We start from the raw sequence: 13680 nt of genomic DNA on the forward strand, positions 1-13680 counted from the left end.
CAGTACACCAGTGTCTAATGACTCTGACTCCTCTTTCAGAAAGAAGCCCGTCTTTTCTTAAATAAATTTGTGAATCCATTTCCCACTATTTGTCTGAAAATCTCCATTTTTTTCACACAGAACTCTCTCACCTAACATTCAGTTTTCATTTTAGAAGTATAAACTTTATTTAAATGTTCACTTTTCACATCTGTGTAAGAATCATTTCTCAGTGTAGTTTTAAGAACACTATTTTTCCTTGTTGCTACATATAGGTGCTATTGTAATATTATCAGTACCACTGTATTACAAGCTTATTCTCATCATTCAGTTTGTCGCGGAATTCCATGATGGACAGACACATTACAATTGTGTTGGCAGTTTAGACAGAGAGAGTCCTGACACATCTCCCAGCAATAAGCATGCAATCATTTTGTTGTATTTCTTCAATAAAATATGATAGAGAAAATGGAGATAACATGACATTTTACAGTCCCTTAAGCCTTTTTGAGGTCTCTTCTGATAACTGATTACCCATTTACTTGTGCGATAACACCTATCTCTATTAGTTTATACTTCAGTTATACTACCACCTTTTCCTATCGATTTCCTCCTGCTGTTTCACATGCTCTTGCTCATACACACGTATATTTTCTACCCCAATCTCTTCACAGAACTCCTGGAATATACTATCTTCAACCTTTAAACAAACAAATAATTAAACTGTTTTGCAGCTCATGAAAACAAAATATTATTTTAGAAATTGTATTTGATACTACAGTCTAGCTCTTTCAAGGATTTTTAATAAGCAACATGTTTTAAGTTGCCAGGAAAAATTTACTTGCATTAAAGAGTTTCAAAGTGGTTATCCCATCCAAAAAATCAAACAGTGGATGAAACCTCCATAGGATAAATGAGGAGAGGAATCTCTATTTTACCCATTTTTGCCAGGGAACAAGCAGGGTCATTCCAGTGATTACTCCTGCCAGTAGACTGAAATATTAACCATGTCTCTCAGCTGTGGCTCTCACTCTATGTGGTAAAAAGATAAGGCTGGCCAGCATGCACAGTTCCTTGAACATCCTAGTCCTTTCCTGCTACTAAGCTCCTCTGTAGAGTAAAGCTCTGTGTCACCGGTCCCCTGCAAGGAATCCAGAAGTGTTGTTGTCTCTGCAATGGACCTTTGCTGAGAGGGACCACCACCAGTCTCCTCCATACCAATAAAAAAAACCCCAATGCGTCTCCTAATGAAAAATGGATAATGACTGGAGCAGCAACACAAATATATGTCCTAAAATGAATAATCAGACTGTAAATTAGAAGAATGACAGTTTAACAGGGAAATTGATACATATTAATACAGAGCTATTTTGGATCTAGCAGAAGACTAAGTTTGAAAAGACATCCAAAATTACCAGATCTAGATTTCTGTAAGAAAACTTGGTGAGATCTGACAAAAAAGGAGTTAATAAGTTCAAATGTCAAACATATTGTCATTTATAAATATATTAATACCCAGGTTTATTTAAAAGCATTCAATCAATTATACTGTTCTTTGGAAATTAATTCCCAATGTGTAGTTTCTGTTGCTGCAAAAGCAAGAAGTACTTTATTTACACAGGAAATTGCAAAATGTGCTTTTGAGTATACTTCAGCTTTCAAACTCTGTACAATTAGTTCATAAGAATCATAATTGGCTTCACTGGTAGAGACAAATTTTAAAAAACTTCTAAGCATATATGAATTAATTTCTATTCATCCATAAAATACTTCATGAATGACAGGGAGGTTGGTGGGGAGAGAGGCCTGCGTCCCTCCCCGCCAGGGCTGGGGCCAAGGCCAGGGCTGTTCCCTGCCTCCTCCTGCTGGGGCCAGGGCCAGGCCCTCTCCCCGCCTCCCCCCCACTGCTTTGGACTGGGGCGGGGGCCTGGGCCATTCCCTGCCTCCCCCCCTGGTGCTTCAGGCCAGGTCAGGGCCGTTCCCCCCCTTCCCCTGCACTGCTTCAGGCTGGGGCTGGGGCATTCCCCCCCCCCCCACTGCCGCTTTGGGCCAGAGCCAGGGCCTGCAACCGCGGTGGCATTCATGGTGGCAGTGGGGCACAGCCATCAGTAAGCCCTACTCCTCTCCCTCCTGGCTGTTGTTGTGGGGAGGGGTGGTGCTGGCCCTTGGCTCCAAGGAGCAGATCTAGCGCTGCTGGCCTTGCCCCCTGCCCGCTCCATCACCTCTGTTATGGCAGCAGTCCAGTCCCCATAGTCCCCCTCTGCCTCATGTATAATCAGTAAACTAATTATAGTTTATCATTATTATAGCTTACTATAATTACTGACAAGGAGTAGGGGAGGAGGGCGAGGCCAGCTCTGCTCTGCTCCACTCAGTCCCCACTGTCATGGTGGCACTACATTGTCTGTCTCTGTAGGGCACTCTGATTGGTTGCTGAGACAGCCAATCAGAGGGCGAATAAAGCATTACAGACAGATAGACAGGCAGACCTACTTAGGCTCTTAAAATATTAGAATACTTATCTAAAGGCATAAGAATCTTTTTCATATTTGAAAGCAATTTAGAGTTTCTAAATCCAAAAATCTTAAAAACCCTCTAATAGGTGGCCAGACCCTTAGGAAAAGGACCTTTTTACCTAGGTTTCAAGATCTAAGTTAATAAACAGCAACTGAGCAAGAACTATAGTTTAAGAATGAAGGGCAAAAATTCCACACTGGACCCTGATTTTATATTCTATTGAGTGTGTAAAATACCCAAAAGCTTACTAAATAAGGTAAAATGTAAATATGTTCCTAAAAGGTGCTACTCTATGTACTATTCATTTGCATATTTTTATTCCCTATCTAAACTACATCTTGTCTAAAATTAGTCTGGTCTATCATCAAACGCTAAATGTACTCAAGGTAACTTTGCAACCTCTACCCTACCTTTTTCAATACATCTTTCTTGAGTGTTCTAAAATGGTTCACACCTTGTGACATTCTCTCACCTGATCATTTCCTTTGCCTGTTTTTCTCTGAACTTTGATCAAGCAAATACATATACAGATCTATACTTTCTATCTAGGGATGCACCGATAAAGATTTTGGGGGCTGATACCAATAGCTGATATTTAAGGAGGCATATCATCCAATACTGATCCGATATCTGGTACACTTGCCATCAGGTGGTAAGTCCAGTGTGGTGGAAGGGGAGGGAGAAGGGAAAGGGTATGGGGGGGGCAGATCAATGCCCCTGTGGTGAGAGAGGGGCAGGTGCTACCTAGCCTGGGCAGTGGAGGCAGTGTGGGATGGGGATGCAGCTCATGGGGTGGAGGTAGCTCCTGCCACTGCTTGTATCCTGGGAGAATTTCGCCACAGCTCCAGTCCCAGCCCCATGCTGCCACCCGCTGCAGCCCCGGCTTTTTCCGGTGCTTGGGTGGAGGCGAGGCGTTCAGCTGGGGCTATGTCAGGCGGCTGTGTGGGGCTGAGAGTGGAGCTGCAGCAAAATCTGGAGTGGCTGCAGCCTCCTCCCAGCACCACCGGGGCCCACTCTGAGCCCAGACCCAGTGAGAAGAGCCCCACGCAGTGCCGGCTCCACCCCGCAGCTGCTACCCACCCCACCCTGCACAGACTTGGGGGCATACATACCCCCGCAAGTGCAAGCAGTAGAGGGAGTCCGCCCCACCCCATGAGCCGTGGCTGTCCCATGCCCCTACCTCCCTGCTCCTACTCTTTCCCTCATCGAGGGGGGTTGATCTGCCCTCCCCCCATGCTCCTTCCCTTCTGACTTTACCAGCTGTAGGCAACTCTCCATGGCTACGCACAGCACAGGCATTTATCAGCCAAATTATTAGCCCCATAGGGCTGATATCCGACATAGGCAATATTCTTCACATTGATACTGGACCAATGTATCAATGTGTGAACGTGCCAGTCGCCCGCCTGGCGACACGGTCCCAGTATCCCCTCTTCCGGTCACCAGCCTCTCCTCCCTCCTTCTCGCTGTCTCTGCGCCCGCCGCACTCGCCTGCCACGACTTTGTTGTCATTCCCGGTTCAGTTGGATCTTCCTGTGCAGCGTGTGCAAGAGTGTCCAAAAATGAGACTGGTGATCCGCGGGGATTCCTGAGGGCTCCTCCTCCCCTACACCCTCGCCCAGTCCTCCGGGATGAGCGTCCTCACCGCTCCCCTTAAGCAAAGTATCAGTCCCCCTTTTCACCAGGGGTGTTGCGGGGTACGACCCCGCTGCTTCCGTCCTCCGTCTATGGGGGTCCCGCAGTTTCCCCTGGGTCGTATGGCGCGGCCACCACTTGGGGTCTATCGGCTACAGCTGGCCCCAGGCTAGCATTACGCCCTCTGCCCACTGGGTATTGCGGTCCCCGGGCGCCTGACTCACCGCTGGCTCCCCGTGTTCTCACCGGCCGTCCCTGCTCACTGCGCCAGAATGTCCGGGTTCCATGTCGGACGATGCCTACTTGCTCCTCCGAGTCCTCATCCGCAACCGCGGTCCTGGCCAACCACTCTGGCTCGGCGGATCCTTGCTGGGCGACATGGATCCGCCCCTCCTCACTCCTGCCTGCGGCCGGGGACCACACTGTACGACCTGGCTCTGCGGTTCTGCACTGGGCGGGGTGACTACGCTCCCCCACGCCCTCGCTGTCGTCTGGAATCCACGCCGGCAACTCTGGCTCGGTGGCTCCACGCTGCGTGGAGTGGATCCGCCCCTCCGTCCCCTTACCGGCGGCTGGAAAGCCTGTCAACCACTCCTGCTTTGCGGCTTTGCGCTGGACGACGTGGGTCCGCCCCGCCGCCTCCTCCGCAGCTGCTGAGGACCACACTCGCAGCTCCGGCTTCACGGCTTGGGGCTGGGCAGCGGGGATCCGCCTCGCCGCTCCCTCCCCGACGGCTGGGGACCACCCTCGCAGCTCTGGTCCGGCGGCTCCTCGCTGGGCGGCGTGGATCCTCCCCTCCGCTTCCAGTCCCACTGCTTCCCATCCCCGGACAGATCTCGCGCTCTTCTTTAAACTGCCCGCTTCATCCGGGGGCCTGGATCGGGGAAGTGATTGCTCCGCCCCCTGCGCCTGAGCCGCAGGAGCTTCCCGGAGTCCCCTAGTCCGGGTAACTCCCGGACACAATGCACCTCCTAATTCTATCCTACATTAAAAAGCTTAAGGCCAACTCGAGTTTACAACAGGCAATAACACAGAGCAAATGCAGCATGAGCAAAAATCATATGTTGCTGTCCCTGACAGCATAAAGGAAGACACATCTATAAAAAGCAGAATTTTCTGTGGCTGTGAGAAAAGTTGGAGGGTCTTGCACTTGACACTTGAAACTTCAAATATGCTTTTTTGAATGCCCACTAAATAATTTGGGACTGAAAAACTTCATTCAGTTTTTTAAGTTAAGCACAGTTAAAATGCAGATGTTTGTAAATACAACAGTAGAACTTTTTTGTTTCCATTTTAGACTCATCTCACATCTAGGGAATATAGAAAGTAGGTGCTCTTTCTGAAGAACTTGGATTTGGAACATAACTAAATTGTAGCTATACAAAACATTTTTAAAGCTGTATGAACCATAGTTATAGCCACAGGAAATGCAGGGAGCTGCCACAAGCCATCTCCAACTGCATAAATGATCATGAACATAACAGAAAGTGTTACCTCATTTATTTTCTTCTGAAACTCTTCCATTTTCCTTACTCTTTGTGCAAGTCCTTCATTTAGCATAGCACATTCTGATTTAATATTTACTAGTTCACTTTCCAGTTTAGACTTTTCCTAAATATAAAGGGGGAAGATAATTATTTCCCTAAACAGTATGGATGACTTTTTACATGTACAGGGATGCACTGACACTGAAAATTTATCTTTTTCTGAGTTAAGAAATTAAAACTTTTTCTTCTGAAAACACATTATTGATTTAGTTGTCACAGTTTTAAGAGATGAAAGTAAATGTAAGATAAGAAAGTAAATGTATCAGTAAGGCTTGATTTGCAGACATATTGGGGTTACTAAAATAGAGATAACTTTTATATAACGGTCAAGTACATTTAAAAAAAATCTGATTACACTGAAAAAGGTGCCTTGATTTAACCAAGTACCTTAACTTGTTCTCTAATTTTATTAACTGTAATAATTTAAAAGTATACATCAATAAATATAAAGTAATATGTGCTAAACATGTGATCATTATATCCTAGATGATCACAGGAAAGTAGGATCGTAGCTAAAATATGTATAAGAAATAAATGTATCATCAACACTTGAGAAAAACTAATGGTTGGTTGTTTTTATATTACCTTATAGAAATTAGCAAGGTGTTTCTTTTTAAGAATCTCTAATTCACTTTGTGAATATTTGAGCCGAGTCTGAGTTCCTTGGCACTGAGCCTGTAACTGTTTCAAATCTGTCTCCTTACGGCTGATCTTCATCAATTCCTAGAAAAGGCGGAAATAGTAGTAAAGCAAATTAAAAAAAAAGAAGTCAAGTTATCTGCAAATATATTGCTGTATTCTTAAATTCAAAGGCTTAAAAAAATCAATCTGATCTTGATTAAAGTCCCAGTCTGTGCTAAAGATATAGTTATAATAAATCAAGGGAGTCAAACTCACCTTACATCCCAGGCAAGGTAGGGCTGCAGAAGTGGCAACAAGCAAAGCAGCTGGAAGGCAGCCGGGGCTGTATCAGCTCCTGTGCACCTTCTGCACCTGGTCACCATATCCACTGTGGTCCAGATTCTGCAGCAGGTCACTCCCCTTCTAACCTGGCCATGCTCCCCTCAATCTCCAGTGGTCTCACAGCAGCCCAGAGGACCTGACAAAATGGCTCCATGAGCTGAACCTACACTCTGGGCCATACCTTTGACACCTCTATGGTAAGTCATGTTATCTTCTGTGATGGTAGTGATTTGACCAGATCGCAACTCCCCTAGCACAGCTAGCTGTTACACAGCTAATCGACACTAATCCGAAGCATGGTTAGGTTCCCCAAAATGTGTGAACTACCCAGTAAATAATAATAGAGAAGCACAGTGTGTTACTATGGGTTAGAAACAGATGAAGAGTATAAGCTGATCTTCATTTCATGGTATGATACAGAGGTTACCATGACATACTGTAGTTAGGGGCCTACCTAATTCGGGGTGGCTGCCTCCTGATTTCATGTCCTGCAGTGCAGTGCAGCAGGTCACTGATTGGCCAAGAGGCCCTGGAAGTTCCGCCCCCCACCCCTGAGGTTGAAAGGTGGCCATGGTCAATCTCTCGGGAGGGGCAGGACTTCCATGGCCCCATAGCCAATCAGAAGTGTGGGGGCCCCCTGCTGTGAACATCTTTCCCCTTCTTCCCCACTCTCCTCCCATGCTTCAGGATACCAGGGCCTTTTTGTGGTCCCCATGCTTTTTTGCAGGGATCAAGCTTTTTCACAAGGGACCTACCAAATTCACAGTTTCTTTGAACATTGTAAAACCACAGATTTGGTAGGCCCCACACTAATTATAGCATAGTCTGCAGTTTTAGTATATCCCTCCTGCCAAAATGATACTGTTCTTTGTCTAACATCTTCCCCCACCAAGTTAGCACTCATTTCTCCCGTTCTCAAAGAATAAGTAAATCAGGAATTAAATAAATTAAGTTGCTATCAGTGGAAATGCGTAGGGAGTGAAGAGTGCTGGTGACCCCCTGACAGCAAGTGCTCTTGGCTTAGGCAATAGGCGGGGGGGCAGACAGAGTGCTAACGCCCTCCCCCCCACCACCATGAGAAATGCCGCTGGCACTTCTGGGCACATCACCAGCACTTTCAGCCTCAAGTCCCGCCTGGTCAGTACCACCACAGCTATCTGCAGACAGTCCCCACTCATCCTGTGTCACCATGCCCCCCCAGCCTCAGGAGGCACACATCACCTATAGTTGCTATTATAAAGCAAACCAAATTTTAATAGTTTCTCATGTCATCTTCAAGTCTAGGATTTTAAATATGTTTTGCCTTTGGTTAGACTATAATTGCCTATCAAACAGACCTACCTTTAGTTCATTAGCCAAATTATCTCTCTTTTCTTTCATTTTATTAATGTCTTTTTCATCCCAACGCCTAGCTTTAAATCTCAAATCACTTGATCCTCCAGAAATCACTCCAGATTTCAAAAATAGAGTTCCATCAAGAGCTACTGTCTGAAAATTAAAGATATTTTATTTTTCTGAATGAACAATACTATTAAGTTTGGTTATAAATTGTGTATCTGCAACATCCTAGCAACTAGTAGATCAAAAGCAAACCTTCCATGCATGACACATTTACTTGGACTAATATAGGATGTATTACAGAGGCAAATTACTGTTACTCTGTTTTGTAGTGAAGAATGTTTTAAGATAAATTAGTGTCATAAAATACTGGAAATTAATCCCACAACTAGGGATTGTAATTTTGGTTAGTCCTCACATCTTAGAAACTTATTATTTTAACCCTGGTATATAATTTTGCAATTCTGTCTAATTCTCTAAGAAACTTCTCCCTCCCACAAAACAAAGATAAATCCTCTTTGACGGTGAGTGGGGCAGGGCAATTTAGCTAAATTAAATAATATTTTGTAGAATCTTTATGGGAAAAATTATTACAATTGACATCATATGGAATTTCAGTTTCCTTGATACAAAAACATGAAATAAAATTCAGCTTCTTACTTTCAACCTGAAAGGTCCATCAAATGCTATTTGTTTTGCTTCTTTAATAGTTTCACAGACCAGGCTGTTCCCACATACAAACTGAAGCACTTTTTTCAGTGAAGCCAATGGAGTTTGAACAACATCAATCATCATTTTAGATCCTTTTAATTCCCTTAACTTTTCATTGATTGGCTTAATCTAAAAAAGCAAACAGGCAGTCTTCAAAACTGGCTGAAACTGATGCAAATAACATGATAGTATAGTACACGGCCTGAATGAAGCTATCAAACAAACATCCGTATTTTCCTGAATGGTATTTTCTGTCAATACCTCTCTATGCCTTCTATAGCCAAAAAAAGTTTATATTGTTAATATACATTTCAGTAACTTTAGAATTCTACCCATAAGCAATCACAAGCACTCAAAAAAGCATCCCCAATCAGTACTTAAGTATGCCTTCCTGAATTGGTGCCTACAGTAGCAATTTCTACATTAAAACCTGAAAAGCAGAAATGGGAACAATAATTCAGAAACAGTTCTATTACAGCAGCTGTACTTTAAATAAACCTGGTTATTAGGTAAACAACATAATTTAGGGTACATTCACAGGCAAATTTATTATAAAGTCCCCATGGACCAAATATCATTTTTTAACAGCAGAGGTTGCAGCAAAGTCTATCTAGAGTACTTTACTTAAAGAAGCAATATTTCACTGCCAGGCTAACAGAGTTGAGGATAGCTTTGGCATCTGTGGCAGTAGTTTACTGCAGGAGGCACCAACATCCTGAATAGCAGTGGCCTAATATTCTAAGCGAGAAGAGGGAATAAGCAGTAAGGTACCTGAAGTCAGAAGCTGATGAAGTATTTTTTTAAATGTATTGAGAGGAATAATTGGATTTCCATAGCTAAGCTTAGAAGTAGCAGCTGCTCTAGAATATCCTAGGTTGGAACATTAATTGTCAATTAAGAAAACTCCCTGTGTCCTGCTGATATTATCATGGTTCATTAAATGAATGGCTTACTCCATTAAGATTATGAAAAATATTTGTGTTTGTATGAAACAAGCAAGAATTTTATCTATTAAAACAATTTTAGAAGTATGCAATACAATACTTTGATGTACAGTCTAAATCAGTTTCCAATTTATTATTTAAAAATGTTATTACTCAATACAAGAAGGGACCATAGATTTCAAGATATGACAGGGGTTTTTTTGTATTCTATTTTTTCAGGAGTGAAACTATAAACTAGATGAAATGTCCAAGTGGGAAAGAAGAGAATGCCAACTATGGGTGGTGTAGAACAGAAGGCTGAAAATAAGGCTTTTATAGTAGGTTTCTCTGAAGTTTTCAAGTCTACCTTACATAGTTTATAAAATCAGAATTCTCTAGTAGCTTACAATTGCATAAAAAACTTATGTAAAAAATTACATAAAGGAGGCAATGAATAGAAAGGATTACATCAAATGATCTTAAATATGTCATGTAAAGAACAGAGGAGTTGGAGTTTTACAGTGATGTAAAATCTTATGAAGTATATAATAGCTCTTCTGTTTTACCATATGTAACCTTATAATAGCCAACTAATGGTTTAGAAATGAACTCATAAGATAGTTTCATAGTAGGGTCGGAAGGGACCTGGTTAGATCATCAGGTCCGACACCCTGCCATGGCAGGAAAGAGTACTGGGGTCAAACAACCCCGGCAAGGTGATTGTCAAGACTTGTCTTAAAGACCCCCAGGGTAGGAGCCAGCACCACCTTGCTTGGAAGTTGGTTTCAGATCCTAGCCGCCCTGACCATGAAGTAGCGCCTCCTGATGTCTAGCCTGAATCTACCCTCTGCCAGCTTGCGAACATTATTTCTAGTCACTCCTGGTAGCGCTTGTGGAAACAGGGACTCCCCCAATGCCTGCTGGTCCCCCCTGACTAGTTTGTAATAGGTCACTAGATCCCCCCTCAGCTTTCTCTTGTGGAGGCTGAACAGGTTCAGGTCCCGTAGCCTCTCCTCATAGGGCCTGCCCTGTTGCCCACTGATCATGTGAGTGGCCCTCCTCTGGACCCTCTCCATGTTGTTCACATCCCTCTTGAAGTGCGGCGCCCAGAACTGGACACAGTACTTCAGCTGCGGCCTGACCAGTGCCGCATAGAGGGGAAGGATCACCTCCTTGGACCTGCTCAAGATGCATCTGTGGATGCATGACAAGGTGCAAGGATGCTGACTGCATCCCCACACTGCCTGCCCATATTCATCTTGGCATCAATGACGACTCCAAGATCCTTTTCTGCCCCTGCACTGACGAGAAAGGAGTTCCCCAGCCTGCAGGTATGGTGCTGGTTCTTACTCCCTTCTCGTCTGCCCACCCCTGTAACCTGTCTAGGTCCGATTGTAGCCTATTCCTTCCTTCTAGCGTGCCCACATCCCCCCAGATCTTAGTGTCATCAGCAAATTTGAACAGGGTGCTTTTTACCCCCTCGTCCAAGTCACTGATGAAGATGTTGAACAGTATGGGTCTGAGGACCGAGCCCTGCAGAACCCCACTGCCCACGTCCCTCCAGGTCAAAAATTCAATTCGGCCAAACCTGAATCTGAAGATTCAATGCTGATTCAGACACAGACACAGCTTTAAATGTTTTTTCAGCACAGCTTGCAAATGCTGTGATGCCGGGGCGCACGGAGCATCCCACTGGAGCACTCCCCCCACAACACGCTTGGCAGCAAACTCAGAAGTGGACCAGAAGTACTTCTGATTCACTTTCGGGTCTACTGGGAGCGCACTGGGGGCTCCACCCTCTTGGTTCAGCACCACCCCCCACACACCCAGAAGGCGCTAGTCACCAAGCCGGGGGAGCATAGGGGGCGGGGGCCTGCACACTCCCGCGTGGATCCAGAAGCAGACTGGAAGTGCTTCTGGGGGACACCCCATCCACCCTGGCATCACAGCATTCACAAGCTGCTTGCTACCTAGAGGTATGTAGGCACAGCTTTAAATGTTTTTTCTATGTCTGAATTGCCGAATCTTTCCGAATCGATTCAGAGGGTTCCAATTCAATTCGGAGAGATTAAAGGGTCCTTTAATTCAATTTGGATTTGGAGATTCAGCCCCCGAATCAGATCAAATCTCTGCTGAATCTAATCAGTGACCGAAACTTTGCACAACTCTACTTTCCAGTGGGTGCTGTGTAACATCTCTTAAGCCAAACTGTTATTGCCCAGATATGCATGTCACATGATCTGTTTAGGACAGTCTACTGCCAGACATACAAATCTTGATCTTTCCATTCAGTCGGCCGGGAATCCCTTGCTGTATCTTGCTCCAATCAACATTTTCTATCAGATTCCAAGGACACCGATACATTCTCATAATGACTTCTAACACATTGTAAAGAACTTAACCAGTGTGGGTACTTTTCAAGATGACAAAAGGAAACTTACATCAAGGTAATCCAAAGCAAGAAATGTTTCAGGCTCAGCTCTTTCCTCCTTTAGGAATCGAATGCAATCCCTTGCAATTTTTTCAGTGGTCACAACAATGGCATTCATGTAGTTGCCAAAGACTTTAGTAACAGCCAGCTGATACTTTTTATGAATAGGATGACATAAATCAAGCAGCCTTCCAAACTTAGGATAAAAAAAAATATATATTATGTCTTATTTTACTTCTGGTATTTAATAAACTTGTATATCACAAAGCCTTATCTGTAGTACAAGTACTACTACAGAAATTCTAAGATTTGATATTTTCCTTAGTCTATAATTTCAGTCTGACCAAAAATAACGGTAATCCATATTCTTTAGTATGAAGCTAAAGGATGAACACAAACATACTGAAAATCCCTACTTTTGAAAGTCTATCTTGCAGTGTATAAAGTATAATAAAATACACGCAAAATATCTGAATGCACAAAAAGCACCGACTAAGAAAAACAATACCTGAAGCCAAATTTATTTTCATCAAAAGTAAAGGTATTGTATGCAACATTAATACCAGGAGGATGACAAAAGTCAATACCCTTTTCACTTGGTTAGCAGCATGAATAATGAAAGTGAAGTAGTATTTTGCCACATATTGGGATAGATGAATCTCTAGCAGCTGCAGCTTTCAAAAAGTAGTCTTCAAAATACAAAGGCATGCAGTCATGACTATCCTTCCCTACAAAGAAGTTGTAGTTTAACAGAAATTGCTTTTAAAAATGTAATTCAAACTAGCACAAACCTTCTGACCTTCTTGTTTTGGACCTGGATTATCAATTTATTTTAACTGCTGAATTAATTATTTAAAGAATAGTTACACAGAATTTTGAACCAGTTTAAATAAAACAGCTTATATTTTTAATTAAACAATGCACTGTTGTACATTCACAACACCCAAGTCTGCAGATTGTAAAACAACAACTTTGAAAATGATGTGGACATCTTGAATTTTTTCAAGACAGTGTAGACTGATGCCTAGTGACAGTATCTTAAATGTCATAACAAAAAATATTTTGTTTTCAGATCAAAGCATGTAATAAAGAAAAGGAATTATCACGTAACCTCATCCTTTTTTCCCTCACAATTTGAAGTCCATGGATTTCAAAAAACATTGAAGGAAGAATAGGTCTACAGTGGCAACATTTCAAAGACCAGAATTCCTGTATGGTCCGTGTGGAACCCAGTATAAGGGATTAGAAAGGAGAGCCTGTTTTAATTTGGTATTTGAGGATCTTTGATAATAAGGCTGGACTAGGTCCTACCATGTCAAGCACCCAGGGGCAAATCCAGAGTATGCAGTAGTACAGTTTCAACCCCTTTTCAGACTGGACCACACCTCAGGAACCTCTGGGGACTTTTTTAAAGTTCCCAAAGCAAGTGAGCATGGGTGACTTGTGCTGCCTTAGTCAGGGGGAGCACATGCCCCCCCTGTGACCAGTCCCACTGACCAGAGGGGGGTGCCCTGTGTGTGATCCTGTAGTCTGGAGGGAGGTGGTTTCCTACAGGTGATCCTGTGGTCTGGAGGTGGGGGCCCCTGCGGGCAATCCCACAACAGCTGATCGCTGTGCTCACTTTAACCGCTCCTAG

At 43.6% G+C, this 13680-nt stretch overlaps 1 protein-coding gene across 1 annotated transcript in view; it reads right to left on the reverse strand.

The window, feature by feature from the left end:
- SMC1B (structural maintenance of chromosomes 1B) overlaps positions 1 to 13680 on the reverse strand; it is a 66206-nt gene that overhangs the window by 15224 nt on the left and 37302 nt on the right. The window contains exons 10-15 of the mRNA XM_090041121.1: positions 12055 to 12240; positions 8640 to 8819; positions 7983 to 8129; positions 6264 to 6401; positions 5626 to 5742; positions 573 to 679 (exon numbers count right to left, since the gene is read on the reverse strand). Of these exons, the coding sequence (XP_089897247.1) occupies positions 573 to 679; positions 5626 to 5742; positions 6264 to 6401; positions 7983 to 8129; positions 8640 to 8819; positions 12055 to 12240 (875 nt within the window). The remainder of the gene's footprint in view (positions 1 to 572; positions 680 to 5625; positions 5743 to 6263; positions 6402 to 7982; positions 8130 to 8639; positions 8820 to 12054; positions 12241 to 13680) is intronic.

Source organism: Crocodylus siamensis, chromosome 4 (genome assembly GCF_052110815.1).
Source record: "Crocodylus siamensis isolate JL-2025a chromosome 4, ASM5211081v1, whole genome shotgun sequence".
Lineage (NCBI taxonomy): Eukaryota > Metazoa > Chordata > Crocodylia > Crocodylidae > Crocodylus > Crocodylus siamensis.